Below are 17,246 nucleotides of genomic sequence, written 5' to 3' on the forward strand. Positions count from 1 at the left end.
GTCATCAGTATATCTGCCTCCAGAAGTCTGATCCCGCTTTCATTCTCTTAACATAATGAAATCAGATTATCTTGCTTATAAAAAATGTTTGTAATCTTAGAATAAATAAGCAAAGAGAAAAGTGGTTAAGCAATTCTCTTGAGAATAAAATTGCCAAAAGTCCATGGCCCTTAATGGTTTATTTTGGTAGTTTTCAAAGGCTTTTTTTCTGACACCCATAGATAAGAGAGACTTTGTAGAAGTCTGGTCTTCCCAAGGGGAGATTCCAGCATACTGTTGAAGCAAAAGCTGTTTTCTTCCCCAATTCCTTCCTAGTGTTCTAGAGACTAAATGCTGGATCATTTAAATAATGTAATTAATCTCCATAATGTCCCACAGTGAAATTCTGAGGTATAAATGCAACAAAATGCATTTCCCAAAACATAGATTAATTCGTAAATTTATTGTCACCTATTAACCTTTTCTTCCTTATTAATAATATATTAAAAGCCACCATTATGGAATTCCAGGTATCATGCTAGGTACTTTACATATATTATTGATAATAATCCTACCACAACTGTGCATAGAAATAGAATCATCATTTTCTGAATAAGAAGTCAGAGGCAAAAAGGAATTAAATAATAACTTCCCCAAGATCACAGAGCCAGGAAATACTGGAGCAGAAATTCATTCTGGGTCTATCTCACAACAAACCTCACCCTCTTTCAACTCTATAGGTACTTTCTCATTGTGTCATATCTACTAGAAATCAAGTCTCTGAGACTGTTACATTTCATTTCTCTAATAAAGACTACGATGATATTTCTTTATCATTACAATTCAGGTCTCTCAATGAGACTTAATATGCTTCTAATATCTGAGATAAAGATTCACCAAAGAAACAACGTGAAGGGTTGCAATAATAATACTCTATCTCAAATAAAGCATAATGTGTTTAATTTAATGAATATGTCAGGATGATATAGCTTTTTGTTAATTTTACATTCATCTACTGCACAACACATTTGAAGAGAATAAGAACAATGCATCTGACCAAGCTGTTTAGATCCTGAGGTCAGGGACCATGTCTTATTTATCTCTATAACCTCAAGGCCTATATGTGGTAGATGTCCAATAACTGATTGTTAATTAAAGATAGAAGCAATGATTATCAACTTCTTAAAGTAATATTTTAAGGTACCTAAAACATTTTGAATAGCAAAAAAGATTCTATGTTTCAAAAGAAATGTTTTTGGTCTGCAGATAAACTTCCTACCTCTCGATCCTTGAGTTTCATGGCGAGCACCAACTGATGCCTGTGGTTAGTGAGGGCCTCCCGATAATTTCCTTTGGAGAAGAATGCAGAGCCTAGGTTCCCATGAGCTCGGCATTCTCCTGTCTGGTCACCTGAATTGGGTTTTAAAAAAAGAAATTCCTCTAAGTTATAGTATTATTTTAACATATAATAGCCATCTTAATTTAAGAGCCACAGACATACTAGCTAAGATTTCACTTGCCTTCTTTTAGAAAAGTATTTTCTTCTTCTATAAGACTCAATGTGGGAAGTTGTCCTAGAACTTAAATCTCTGGATAACAACTGCTATTATTGTTATATAACTGTAGTCAGGGACACAGCTATCCTGGAAATGAGAGGTTAAAGACCTTGACACAAACTAGTTGCTCTTTGAGTCACTTCATTGCTCTGCTAATGGCTTTTGGTTCTGAACAACCAACAGCTTGTTGATTCAGTCATTTGACTCCAAATCTACTATAATATAGTATACTGATGGTAGATTCACCATACCCCTTCTCTTACTGCAATCCTGCCAGTCCTTGAATAACCACCATAACAGAAATCATAATCATAACCCACACTTATTTTACAAATGAGGAAATGGAAGCACAGAGAGCTTAGGCAACCTGCTGAAGGCCACATTGCTAGTCACTTCTGCTGGTAAGTGGCAGAGCCAGGATTCAAAACACAGCGGTCTGGCTCCACAGTTCAAGCTCTTAACCACTGTGCTGTACTGCTTCCTCCAATAAAATGATGATATATTCTAACATAAACAAAAATTAAAATTTAGATGAAAGATTCGCTCAACAATACTATCATTTGGGATATTATATCTGTGAGCCCAAATCTCTAAAGAGGGAAATAAATATGTTAATCCACATCTTTTGGCCTTTTGAGAGTCTTGGTACCTTATTATACAAAAAGCCCTAAAGACCTGAGTACTCTAAAACAGAGAATGTTTTAGAGACACACTCACAGTTCATTACACGTTATTCCTATTCACATCAGTCAGGTTAATCAGCTTTCTTTATTTCTTTTCTGTACTGAAATAAAGGAGAGACACATAACTCTACCTAAGGTCTTGGCTACATCCAAGTCCTGCTGCATGTATCCAGTGCTCTTCTCTGTGTTTCCAAGAGACCAGTAAGCACTGCTCAGGGCAGAGAAAACAGAACCTCTTAGTTTGAGACTGCAGGTGCCAATCTTCAGAGCAGCTTCTAAGACAACCACAGAAGCCCCATGATGGCCAGCTGTCAGGAGTTCCTGCCCAACGACAGACACGACCACAAAGGGACTCTTGTCCAGTTTCATTTTCTGAAGCTGCTGATAAGTAGGCTCGAGGGAGTCTGAAGAAAAACAAAAGAAAATAAGAAAATGTAGAAGGATACACATAACAACCTTTTCTAATATGCTCTAGAAACAAATGTTTATCATACCTTTTTATGATCTATATCAAGTACAAACTCTTCAACCTTTAGTCTAACACTGGAGATAGGTCAAGATGGCGGACTAGGTAAAAGCAGGTTTAAAATTACAACCAAATTATAAAATAATCAATGTAGAGAATCACCTGTGTGAAGGTGATCATACTTATGTCTGATGATACAAAGAAGAAGCCACATCGAAACCGGTAGAAGGGGCAACCGTGAATCAGGCTGGGCCTGCACCCGCACATGGTGGTGGAGTACGGGGAGTGAGAGCTTGGCTGCAAGGTTCCCCTGAAGGAGAGAGGGGTCCTAGCTCCAGATGGGGGCTCCCCAGCCCAGAGTCCCAGCCAAGAGAAGAGGAGTTCCCAAAAAATTCGACTGTAAAAATCAGTGGCATTCTTGCCATCCGGGTAAGACGGAAAGAGACTAAAATCCCAAACGCCCCTTTAAAGGGATTGTACACAGACTCTCTTGTACATGGACATATATTCTGGGCACCAGCGGAGTAACGGAGGCTCAGGAGGTGCAAGCGTCATACAAGTGAGGGATGGAGGGGCAGCCGCCATCGTGCCTTAGTTGGGCCCCAATATGGGGCAGTCTGCAGACAGGTGCCAGTTTGCCTGTACTGAATCCTGCCTCTGCATGACCATTTCTGAAGGTACATTGGCCAGAGGGAAATCAGCCCACCATACTCCACCCACAGATTGCCTGGGTCTGCCTGTTGCTGGGCAGCGGGCCCTGCCCTGCTCCTTTGCAGAACCATGCATTCTAAAAAGGCAACCTCAGCTGGTGCCGTGCATGCATTTCAGGGAAAACAGCTGCGGGTGGATCGGCTGCCAGCATGAGCTTAGGCAGATAGAGGGGGTCGTGGGCACGCCTCAGATGGCAGCTGATATGACTGTGATCTCTGACTTCTGTGGGAATCCACAGATTCAGAACTTGCAGCAAAAACTGAAGCTGTACAGGCCCGACGGCAACTTGTCTCCCTGAGATCCCAGGGAACCCAACCCACAAACTGCCCTCGGGGGCCAGTGGCAGGCAGCTAGCCCCGTCCTGCCCCTTTCCAGGGTTGAGCCTGCCATGCAGGCAATGGACCTCAGCTAGCACAGTGCATGCGTTTTGGGGAAAATAGTGGCAGGCGGATCACTGCTGTTAGAACTAGATACAATGTCACTTGGGCAGATCACGGGGGGGTGTGGGCCCGTCCCAATTGGCAGTAGGTTTTACAGTGATCTGTAACCTCTGAAGAAGCCCACGGACCCAGAACTGGCAGTGAATCTGGTACTGTATAGGCCTGACAGCCCCGTGTCTCACTGAGACCATGCTCAACCCAACTCATAAATTACCTGTGGCAAGCCTGTTCCCAGGCAACCCAATCATATCCTGTGCTTTCCTTGGGACACAAATTCAACAGCAAACAACAGCACTCAGCCCGTGCAGCCCACGCAATGCCCATGCATCCTGGGAGGGACTCAGTGGCAGGCCATAAACCCCTGCCCTCGAGCTTCAGTATTTCTAGAACAGATCTAGGGTATTTGCAGGCCCAAGGTAGGCAGTGGCTGGCCTTGCTGAAATCTGAGACTTTTACAAGAAACCACAGAGACAGCGCTGGCATATAAAATGACACTGTAGTCATCGGGGGAAATCTGCTCGATGTATCCATTTGATTCTCTGGGTCCCTGCACCACCCAAGACGCATATCACTCAGAAGCTCTTCCGGTTGTGAAGTCTTACAAGCAAGAGACAGGTAGCCTCAGGCCTTGAGGAGCACCAGTCCTTTTGCTAAATCACCCCAGGCCTGGTACTGGGGGTAACCAGACTGTGGTTTACAGAATTGTCTCTTCCATTTACCTACATATCCAGCATAGGCAGCAACCATCTGTGAATCATTTGTAGCTCCCACCAGGTAGCCCTGAGCAATCAAGGATAGCCGCTGACCTTGGCCTACTGGAAAGCCTCTCCCAAGGGGCCACAAAACCAACACATCCAAAGGCTGGAGCTAGACCACAATTGAGCAACACCTGACTATAAGCAACAACTGACAAGGGGTGATCTCAACAAGTATACAAGCTTGCTAGGGCAAATCCCACTCAGTGGGGTCAGCCCCCATAGAGCAACTCACACCCTGTGGGCATAGCCAAAAAAGAGCTTCCCAGACAGGAAAGAGCTTAAAGAGTTCATAACCAACAAGCCAGTATTACAAGAAATGTTAAAAAGGACTTCTGTAAAAGAAAAGCAGGGGAAAAAAAAACCCATAAATACGAATAATAAAATGGCAATAAGTATATACCTATCAATAATCACTTTAAATATAAATGTATTAGACACTCCAATCAAAAGATGTAGGAAAGCCGAATGGATAAGAAGACAAGACCCACACACATGCTGTATATAAGAGACCCACTTCAGATCAAATGACACACACAGATTGAAAGTAAAGAAATGGAAAAAGATATTTCATGCAAATGGAAATGTAAAAAAAGCCAGGATAGCAATATTAATATCACACAAAATAGACTTTAAAAGATTATAATAAGAGACAAAAAAGGGCATTAGATAATGATAAAGGGATCAATATACATCAAGAGGACATAATCCTAGTAAACATATATGCACCCAACAATTGCAGCTACATATATAAAGCAACTATTGACAGATATCAAAGGAGAGAGCCACAGTTATACACTCATAGTAGGGGGCTTTAACACCCCATTGACACCATGAACAGATTTTCCAGACAGAAAATCAACAGGGAAACAGTGGGCTTAAATGACATATTAGACCAGATTAATTTAATAGTCACTTTTAGAGCTCTTCACCCCAAAGCAAGAAAATATACATTCTTCTCATGGAATATTTTCCAGGATAGACCACATGCTAAGGCACAAAATAAGTATCAATAAATTTAGGAAGACTGAAATCATATCAAGTCTCTTCTCTAATCACAATGGTATGAAACTAAAAATCAATCACAAGAAAAAAAACTGGAAAATACACAAACACAGGAAGGCTACATAACATGTTACCAAACAATGAATGGGTTAACGATGAGATCAAGGAAAAAATCAAAAGATACTCAGAGACAAATGAAAATGAAAACACAATGACTCAAAACCTATGAGACACAGCAAAAGCAGTTCTAAGAGGGAAATTCATAGCAATACAAGCCTACCTCGAGAAATAAGAAAAAGCTCAAATAAAAATTCTAACCTTACACTTAAACAAACTAGAAAAAGAACAGCAAACATAGCTCAAAGTGAATAGAAGGAAGGAAATAATAAAGACCAGAGCAGAAATCAATGAAATAGAATCTAGAAAAACAATGCAAAAGATTAATGAAACCAAGAGCTGATTCTTTGAAAGGATAAACAAAATTGATAAACCCTTAACCAGACTCACCAAGAAAATAAGAGAGAGGACCCAAATAATTAAAATCAGAAATGAAAAAACAGAAGTAACTATGGACTCCACTGAAATACAAAGGATCATAAGAAAATATTATAAGCAGTTATATGCCAACAAGTTGGACAATCTGGAAGAAATGAACACATTCCTAGAAACATACAATCTCCCAAGACAAAGTTCAGAAGAAACAGAAAATCTGAACTCATTTATTACCACCAACAAAATCGAATTAGTAATCAAAAAATTCCCAAAAAACAAGTCTTGGACCAGATGGCTTCATAAGCAAATTTTACCAAACACTCAGAGAAGAATTAATACCTATTCTTCTCAAACTATTCCAAAAAATTCAAGAAGTGGGAAGGCTCTCCAATTCTTTTTATGAGGCCACCATTATCTGATTTCAAAACCAAAGACATTACAAGAAAAGAAAACTATAGGCCAATATCCCTTATGAACACTGATGCAAAAATCCTCAACAAAATATTAGCAAACCAAATTCAGCAAAGCATTAAAAATATCATGATCAAGTGAGATTTATTCCTGGGATGCAAGGTTGGTTTAATATCTGCAAATCAATTAATGTGATACACCACACTAACAAATTGAAAGATAAAAATCATATGATCATGTCAAAAGATGCAGAAAGAGCATAAGACAAAATCCAGCATCCATTTATGATAAAAACTCTCAGCAAAGTGGGAATAGAGGGGATATAATTCAACATCATAAAGGCCATATATGACAAACCTACATCTAACATCATACTCAATGAGGAAAGGCTAAAGTATATCCTTAAGATCGGGAACAAGACAAGGATGCCCACTTCCAACACTTCAGATCAACATTGTATTGGAAGTCCCAGCTAAAGCAATCAGAGAAGAAAGAAATAAAAGCCATCCAGATTGGAAAGGAAAAAGTAACACTGTCATTATTTGCAGATGACATGATACTATATAGAGAGAACCCTAAAGATTCCACCAAAAACTGTTAGAACTGATCAATGAGTTCAGGAAAGTAGCAAGATATAAAAGTAATATTCAGAAGTTGGTTGTATTTTTATACATCAATGATGAACTTTCAGAAAGAGAAATTAAGAAAACAATCCCATTTACAACTGCATCAAAAATAATAAAATACCTAGAAATCAAATTAACCAAGGAAGTAAAAGGCCTGTTCTCAGAAAATTACAAGTCATTGAAATAAGAAATTGAAGAAGATACAAATAAATGGAAGCATATACTGTGCTCATGGGTAGGAAGAATCAACATCATTTAAATGACCATGCTACCCAAAGCAATCTATAGATTCAATTCAATCCCTATCAAAATACTAATGGCATTTTTCAAAGAACTATAACAAATAACCCTAAAATTTATATGGAACCATAAAAGATCCCAAATAGCCATGGCAATCTTGAGAAATAAGAACAAAGTTGGAGATGTCACACAACCTGATATCAAACTATACTACAAGGCTGTAGTAATCAAAACAGCACAGTACTGGCATAAAAACAGATACATTAATCAATGGAACAGAATAGAACACTCAGAAATAAATCTACATCTACACATTCATTTAATCTATGAAAAAGGAGGCAAGAATATACAATGGGATCAAGACAGTCTCTTCAAAAAATGGCAGTGGGAAAAGTGAACAGATAAATGCAAAAAAATAAAAATAGAATACTTTCTTGCACCATATATAAGAATAGACTGAAAATGGATTAAAGACTTAATTAACATGTGAAACCATAAAATTTCTAGAAGAAGACATAGGCAGTAAACTCTGATATTATTAATAGTAATTTCTTTTCAAATATATCTCTTCGGGCAAGGGAAACAAAAGAAAAATAAATAAATGGGACTACATCAAACTAAAAAGTTTCTGCACAGCAAAGGAAACCATCAACAACAAAAAAAGACAACCTACTGAATGGGAGAATATATTGGCTTATGATACATCTGATAAGGAGTTAATATCCAAAATATATTAAGAACTCAGATATCTCAACAACAAAAAACAAACAATCTAATTAAAAAATAGACAGAAGACCTGGATAGTTCTATTCAGAGGAAGTACATACAGATGGCCAATAGACATATGAAAAGATGTTCAGCATCACTAATCATCAGAGAAATATAAATTAAAACCACAATGAGATATTACCTCATGCTTGTCAGAATGGTTATCATCAATAAACCAAAAAACAACAAATGTTGCTGAGGAGATGGCGGGACTGCAAATTGGTACAGCTACTATGGAAAATAGTCTGAATTCCTCAAAAAATTAAAAATGGATCTCCCTTTTGACTCAGCAATTGCACTTCTGGGTATCTATCCAAAGAAAACCAAAACTCTAAAATTAAAGATCTATGTACCCCTAGGTTCAGAGCAGTGCTATTCACAATAGCCAAGATATGGAAGCAACCTAAATGCCCATCAACAGACAACTGGATAAAGAAGTCACAGTTCATATATACAGTGGACTATTACTCAGCCATAAAAAAATGAAATCCTACCACTTGCAATGACATGGATGGATCTGGAGGTTATTATGCTGAGTGAAATAAGTCAGACAGAGGAAAACGATCACCATATATATGTGTAATGCCACTTATATGTGTAATCTAAGGAACAAAAAGAAGAAACTAATCAAAAAGACTCATGAATACAGAGGACAATCTGGTGACTGCCAGAGGGGAGAGTGGTTGGGGGACTGGCAGGACTAAAGAAGTACAAATTAGTAATTGAGAGAGGGTCACGGGGATGGGGAGTACAGCATAGGGAATGTAGTCAGCAGTAATGTAATGGCTATGTTTAGAGCCAGAGATGTTAGAGTAATGGGGAGGATCGTTTCATAAACTATATAACCAACATACTGTATACTTGAAACTATTAATGAAATAAAATAAAATGTTAAAAAACATCTAGCACCACGCTCACTGTCTACTTATTCACGTGACTTTGTAACACGAACCTCAGCCCAGTTATTTCCCTCTCTTCACTCTCACATGCATATGACACATGCATATGCCACACTCATCCGCTCTTTTGGTCTTTCTTTGAATATAACATAACACTTTCCCTGAATGGTTCTCCCTTCTCTCTCCTGTTGTCTTCTCGAAATATTACATACACATCCCTCAAGTTCCACCTGTACTGTATAGTATCCTCAAGTTTTCCAGCCCACATTAATGTTTGTATCTAAAATTCTACTGCATTTTTATAGTTAGTATTACAGTTCATCCTTAACTATCTTAGAATTATTCCATATATGTTATTTTTAAAAATACTTTCCCAGCTAAATCTGAAAGCCACTGTGGGACTGTCTAATACTTTATTATAACTTCATAGCAATGGGCACAATGTAGGCACTAAATACAAAACTTGCCATTGCCACATCGGTAAAAATCTCTAACATATTTGGAGTTGAATAAAAACCTGAATTCAAATGACTGATTAATAAATCTCGTTCACCTTTTTCCCTAGAAGATGCAATAAGAAAAGTTCTCCTAACAAAATATGTCATCTTCAGTAGCAACCCCAGTGTCTGCTGCCGCTTGAGACCAGTATGACCAAATAAAAAAATATTATCAATTTTTATTGTGGTGACAATGAAACTATAAAGAAATCATCCGAGTTTACTAAGGTAAGGTAAAAGACAAAATTAACTTTGATCTCATTTTTATTTTCATGTGGTGTCTGGAAAGGACATAAATTAGGGGTTAGAAAGCCACAAAAAGATTCTATTTGAAGCTGGGTTTGACTGTGGATGACCTCTAAACTCCTTCTCCCCCTTCTCTTTTTTTCGGAAGACAATTGCAGAGCTAATGTCTATAACCCTACAATGAGGTAGCACTTATAATGCATTTGCTAGCTTTCCTGAAAAACTCTATCATATTAGTTGTTCCACTGTGCACATGTAAAAAACTATAAAAAGGTTGGTCTCTTTAAATCATGAATCTCTCAGCCAACAGTACTGTATTAAAATGTAATTTTCACAATTTATGACTTCAAACCTCAACTCTCCATTAAGGAGCTCTCGTCTGAATCAACATTACCATGTAAACCTCAAAACCTACTGGTGCCTAAAGAATTTTTTCCCTTTAATCAGACCACTAAACAGAAAACAAAGAAATTTTACACCTGTCAAGATGCAAGCAGTGCACAGAACCAGTAAATACTAGCTCACCAATATGGCTAAATATAGTCTGAATTCCTCAAAAAATTAAAAGTTAAATACAAAACCCAAGAAATGCTAGAATAAAAAAGAATAATACTATACTAAAGAAACTGTGAGCAGAATTTTGGTGGTACTATTGATGAGTCTGGCAGCCAATGATGGTCACATTAGCATCCCACTGGCTAATTAGTAGAAACAAAATTAACAGAATTTTAGAGCTGAAAACACTTTGAAAATATCCTTTTTAAGAAATGAAGAATCTGAGTATTTAAGTGATTCACCCAAGATCAGACAGCTTAGGACAGAGCCAAGATAAGAATCCACTGCAGGGCTCTAAGTCAAGCTCTTATGATACCATATCAGGCAAATTGCTCACAAAATAAACCAATCTTGATTGGTTTTAAGTGAAAAGGAATACACTGAGTGGCTAATGGGAGGGGTGGAAAACCAGGCTTCGAGGCCCACAGTCAAAACTATGCCACAAAAAAGGCAATATAACTACTGCAACTAAACTCAGGACACCACAGCTTGTAATTCTGCCTCCATCACTATTAAATGCGCCACCCTTAGAAAATGGATGTCACTGTTGTCACCCACCACTACCAGAACAAATCCTGTGCTATTCTTTTTCCTTTGAGCCTTTAGCTCCTGAATCAAAAGTGGGGTCCCAGGTTCAAAGGAGGATGGGAAAATTAGGATCCGATGTTTTCAGCTTTTACACTGGAAGGCAGGCAGCAGAAGTATGAGATAAAGAATTCTCCAAACACAGGAAGTGTTCAGACATTGACAGTCAAAAATGATTGATGGCCAACAAAGATACTATGCTTCAGCTGGTAATATTTTTAATCCGAGCAATCATGGCTAAGTCCAAAAAAAGAGCCATCTAATTGAAACTCTGAAACTACACAATAATAGAGAGCATTACCACAGTTAAAGGACTGAAGGAAATACTAGGAATATCCCCACCCCAAAAACAAAACAAAACAAACTAAAACAAGAAATCATCAATTGTACCAATTTTCACTAAATAAAAATGAAATTGAAGGAACAAAAGGTAAAAGATCAAATTTCCACTTGCAGTATATATAGGAAAGAGAATATAAATACATTAAAAGGTAAATTAGTATGGAGGTTCCTCAAAAAAATAAACATAGAACTACTTTATGATCCAGCAATTCCACTTCTGGGTATTTATCCAAAGAAATCCAAAACACTAATTCGGAAAGATATATGCATCTCTATGCTCACTGCAGCATTATTTACAATAGCCAAGATATGGAAGCAACCAAAATGTCTATCAATAGACAATTGGATAAAGAAGATGTGGTATTGGTGGGTGGATCCATAGTGTAGTGGTTAGCATATTTGCTTTGCACGCATAAGGTCCTGGGTTCGTGCCCCAGGTGGAGCCATGGACCATACCCTGGGTGTGCCAGGCCCCGGGTGCGCCAGGCCCCAGGTGCACGCTGCAAGCGCACAGGAGGAGACGCCTTGCCTTCAGAGAGAGACAGCAACATCCGTAGGTCAGGGGTGGGGGGAATTAAAAAGGGGGAGGGGAAGATGTGGCACATATACACAATAGAATATTACTCAGCCATAAAAAAATAATAAAATCTTACCATTTGCAACAACACAGATGGACCTATACAGTATTACGGTAATGAAATAAGTCAGAGAGAGAAAGATAAATACCATATGATTTCGGTATTTGTGGAATTTAAAAATCAAAATAAATGAACAAACAAAACAGAAATAGACTCACTGATATAGAGAACAAACTTATTGTTGCCAGATTGAAGTACAAGTTGACAGTTACAAAATATTTATGAGGATGTAAAATAGAGCACAGAGAACAGTCAATAATATTGTAATAACTACATATGGTGCCAGGTGAGTACTAGACTTATTGGGGGATCACTTCATAAGTTATATAAATGTCTGACCACTATACTGTACACTTGAAACTAATATAATATTGAATATCAACTGAAATTGAAAAAAATTAAAATTAAAATAATTAAAAAATTAAAGATAAATTATAATACTAGCTCATGTACAGTACATGTTATGAGAGTCTGGAAAATGGAGTAATTATCGAGGGTAATCAGAAAGCTTCATGGAAGCAGAACTTAACTGATTTCTTGAAAAAAGGGTAGGAGTTAAGTCATTTTTTTCTAAGAGCGAAGAGTATTTTAGGCAGAAGTTTTGTCCTAATCAAAGGTCCAGGAGAAGATAGGTACATGGAATGCTAGGTCATGGTGAACAGGCCAGCTTGACTGGAACAGTGGAAAAATAGAGAAGATACTGAGCTAAGAATAAAAAGACTTGAATTTCAAAGCCCCATAGCCTGTCTCTTCACTTTGTCAAATTTATAAATTGTGGTGCTGGTTTTATTTACACACACACACATACACACACACATGCGATGTGGATATGTCTAATACTTATGTACATATATATATGAATACATACATATGTCTACACATATATGTACCTATGTATGCGTCTATGCATGTGTATACATACATATACAAAAAGTCCATTTCACTTTATATAAATTAAAAATCTTTTTCAATGTCAAACGTCTCTGCTTTTAGCTATTATTATGTCTCATTGGTCCACACTCACTAATTAGAAGCTCTGGTTATCAGCTATACATGCATATAGCGAATAAAAGTGGTATGGTACTTTTTTAACGTATAAAAATGTATAGGCTAGATTAGGTGATCTCTAAGATTCTTCCTAACTATACTCTTCTATGATTCTAATTCCTATTCAAGAGTAAATTTAGGCTGTTAGCAAAGGGACTAATTTTATGTTTTTATTAGGCTACGTGGAATAGAGATTTGGCAACCTGTAGCTATTGAAATGCTGTTCTTTCTATAAACTATGCGTAACATATGAAATAGCCAATATCAAACCAACTCCATAAGAATGTAAAGGCCCTTTGCAACATTCATTGAACACTAGTTATGTGCTTTCAAAATGTAAAGGCTTTAAGAATTTAAGATGAACAAAGTCACATTACCTGACACCTGAAAAGCTTGTACGAATACAGTAGAGGCTAATAATAAATAATCACACTCTGCTAGGAGATATATAGCAGGTGCTCAAATGTCATTTCATTCAATGTCATTTCATTATAGCACTGATGAGATGCCATAGGAACTTAACTTTTGTTTATATTAATTAGCCTACAGTAAAATTGGTGTCACTATATGTCCTTCAATTTGAAGTCAAAGAACCAATGGTGACAACGTTAAGTGAGGATTTATTAGACTACATTTCATCAGTTCTGAGATGCGCATTTATTCACATATTAACATCTCTGAATTTGGGATTTAGTATCTCTGAACTCAATGGTGCTTCACAATGGTTTGTCACTTCTGTGCCCTAAAGAGTCTAAAAGACCTTTCAGTTTATATAAAATAAAAAGGTAAGTGATAAGAAAGAATTGTGTCATCCTTTAATCATTAGCATTTTCTTTTTTCTTAGTAATACATAAAATAATGATACAACTTTCAATCCAGAGTTCTTAGCATTGGTAGGATGTGCTATGGGACCCAAAAGGAGAAAGGTGCTAACTCTACCTAGGTAGATATGGGAATGCTTTCCAAAAGAATTAACATTTGAATAGAAAATGATGATATGAGAGACCAATACTCAAAAACTACAGATAGACTACATCTTGGAGATGAGAATGAAAGAGAGTTAAGAGATCTCTTACACTAAGGAAGTTGGCCTCTATCCTATAGGCAATAGGAAAAATGCAGAATTATGAGTAAGACAACGACAGATCAAACTTCCATTTTAGAAAATTCATTCCGGAAGGATAGCAAAGCACAGACTGATTTGGAAGAGATAAAAATCCAGAAAAACAAGTTATAGGTAAAGTTCTGTATTTGCAATGACAAAACAGATGAGGAGCAAGTGACAAATTTCAGACATATTTAGAATTTAAAAAAATTTATAGAATTTGAGGGGGAAATGTATTTAACAGGCGCAATGCCTTATTCCAAAAGAATGGTACTCTACTGACTGTCTCCCATGGATCATCTTCAAGGTAACCAACATTTCTACAGATTTCAATCTAAGGCACTATGAAGACATTCTGGAGCCTTCCAAGTTGTCCTTATAACATTTTCCTGGCATCCATTACTAAAAAGGCTTCAACTTTCCTAAAACCCTGGTGATACCCCTACTAAATATCCTTGGATACATCACTAAAATATAGTACTGAACTGCAAATCCAAAGATTAGGAGAAACAATTCTGGAATGAATCTCCAAACATGGATCCAAAGAAAAAATACAGTTACTAAAGTATTTTGAGGATAAAGTACTCCCCCAAAAAACAAAATTTAGAGGTAATGTTTATAATAAGTGTTTAATTTTAATTTTACCTTTCTTAATTCCTTAAAGAGGAAATTAAATTAAAAACCATTGGGTTTGTCACAAAAACTCAAATATTGTATGATACCTAGAGTAATCAAATTCATAGAGATAAAAAGTAGGAAAATATTTTTCAGGAGCAGGGGGGACAGTGGAATGAAGATTATTGTTTAATGGGTACAGAGTGCCAATTTGAGAAGATAAAAAAATTCTGAAGATGGATAGTGGTGACAGTTGCACAACACTGTAAATATACTTAATGGCACTGAATTTTATAACTAAAAATGGTTAAAATAGTCAATTTTATGTTATGTATATTTGACAATAAAAAAAAAACTTTATTTCATACTAAAAGCAAAACTTAACCCACCTCAAGAAAATGAAAACAGAAACAACTGATATGTTCAATACTTTGTCTAAGTCACTTTACATTTTTCTGGTTTTCTTTATGTATCTATATTCCACTTCATTCAAAAAGGATTCAAAGGCCTTCTGTAGAAATAAGGTGGAAAACACAAAAATTGGAATGAGTGGAAAATAAGGGTAAGACAATAAAACTCAGCATACAGACTGGTGGTAGACTGTAAGCCTTGACACACTTCCTAAAGGTAGCCAGGACACTGGGCTCTACACTTCATAGAGGACAAAGCAAAAAGATAAAGGATTACTTCAAAATTTCCCAGACCTTTCAAATAAAAACACTCAGGAGAAACTCAGCTTTTCCTGGAACTTAGGCCTGGGAGAAAGTTCATCAGTGAGTTCTCAGCAAAAGGATCATGTGTACTATGCAGTGCTCATTCCACATCCCTAATACTGTGCCAGCCATAAATACAAGAGCAGGATTATTACTGCTGCTGCTTCTATTGCCAGTGAGAAGAAGAACATCACATTGCTGAGAGGGAGGCATCTTACAAGGTGCCTGCCTTTGCATTCTAGTGTTTGATTCTCAAAACATTAGGAGGTAGATATTACCATTTCCCTTTTACAGATAAGGACTTAGGTGTAGAGAAAGGAAGCAACCTTGCTCAAACAATGGAAGAGCAAATGGCAGTGCTGTAATTAAGATTCTAATCTTTTGGGGGAGAAAGTCTATATTTTTTAACATAATATTTCAAAAAGAGGCCTCCTGAGAAGAGTAACTGCCACCTAAAAGAGTTCACCGAGGGTGGACAATAAGGCAAATAAAAGGTGAGTCCCAACTTGACTCTGAGAGAAAAGCTTATATATTAAACAGCCATTTTCTACCAGCACTTCATAAAATCAGTTTCCCTGGATCCTCTGGAGCTTGTAGAAACACCACGACAGGTGATAGCCCATAAATGTAATAGTCTTTAGATTACCGAATTAACAGGAGAGAAAAAATACTCAAGAGAGCCCTCAGCAAGAAGCAGCCCTAGTGTCTTTAGAGGAACAAATAAAGGTAAACTCCATCACATTTTGTAATTATATTATTAAATCTGTGCTTGGCAGCAGTACTATGCTACACAATCCAAATTTGCATAAACATTTATAAGATACAATGAATTGAAATTGCTAAAAGACTATCTAAAAAGGAAAAATGGAAAATAGTAAATGAATAAATTGAAGTCATGAAAAAGTGTCATTTTTATATTTATATTTATTTTTATATTTTCATTAATGATTTAAAGGAAATACATTATATATAATGATGTAAATATAACCACAGGAGAAGTAGTTTAACTGATATCTGGTTAGTGAGCATGAGTGAAACCATAAAGAAAAATAGACTTAATTCAGTTAGCAATATAGGCAGGAACAATATAAAAAAATCAGTTAAGTTTCAATATGCATAAATATAAAATTTATTTGGGAACAAGTGTATAATATAGATTGGCCCTACCTTTTAAAAAAATGAAATCTTGAAACTTCCTACAAAGGAATGCTGTGCATATCATGAGAGCTTTGTTTGCTTACAGATGCACCTGGACTAAGAGCTTTTTCTGTTGCATTTAAAAATTACAAAATAAAAACAACTGACACAACAGATCAGACCTATGTGTAAAGTGACCCAGACTGCACAGCTATGTAACAATGATAGAAACATAGAAAGCTGCAGAAGGCTAAAATAAAGATGGGTAGAAAATGGGCAGCAAATGATGATATATTTTATGAATTACAATCATATGACCAAAAAAAGGTCATTAAGATGTAAGATAATGCACAGAACAACACCATGCAAAGTCAGTCTCTCTATAAAATGTTGACAAGAAAAGTCCACCTGGAATAGAAAACAGTGGTAAAGGCAATACTAAAAATAAACAATAGATTAAATTGCCTTAAGGAAAGAGAAGAAAATACTGAAGTGCTCCAGGCACCTGTAAGAGGCAGCTTTCTCCAAGGTCAGCCTTAGGTTACTCAGTATAAACTGGGAAAGAACAAGGCACAGAAAACCCTAAGGGTGACAGCAGAACTGAGCTATTTCTCGCAGTGCGAGATTTCCTTACATTTATCTAAACAAATTGCTTCAAAGGCAAAATGGTAAGTATGATTCTGCTGATCTCAACATGTTCACTCCAATATTCTAAGGTAACAGCAGAAATACCTC

General features: G+C 36.8%; 1 protein-coding gene across 1 annotated transcript in view; it reads right to left on the bottom strand.

The window, feature by feature from the left end:
* TTC28 (tetratricopeptide repeat domain 28) overlaps positions 1-17,246 on the bottom strand; it is a 630,275-nt gene that overhangs the window by 301,658 nt on the left and 311,371 nt on the right. Inside the window, 2 exon segments of the mRNA XM_039861871.1 lie at positions 1,259-1,389; positions 2,350-2,622. Coding sequence (XP_039717805.1) covers positions 1,259-1,389; positions 2,350-2,622 — 404 coding nt within the window.

This window comes from Pteropus medius, unplaced genomic scaffold (genome assembly GCF_902729225.1).
Source record: "Pteropus medius unplaced genomic scaffold, Ma_sr-lr_union100, whole genome shotgun sequence".
In the NCBI taxonomy this organism is placed as follows: domain Eukaryota; kingdom Metazoa; phylum Chordata; class Mammalia; order Chiroptera; family Pteropodidae; genus Pteropus; species Pteropus medius.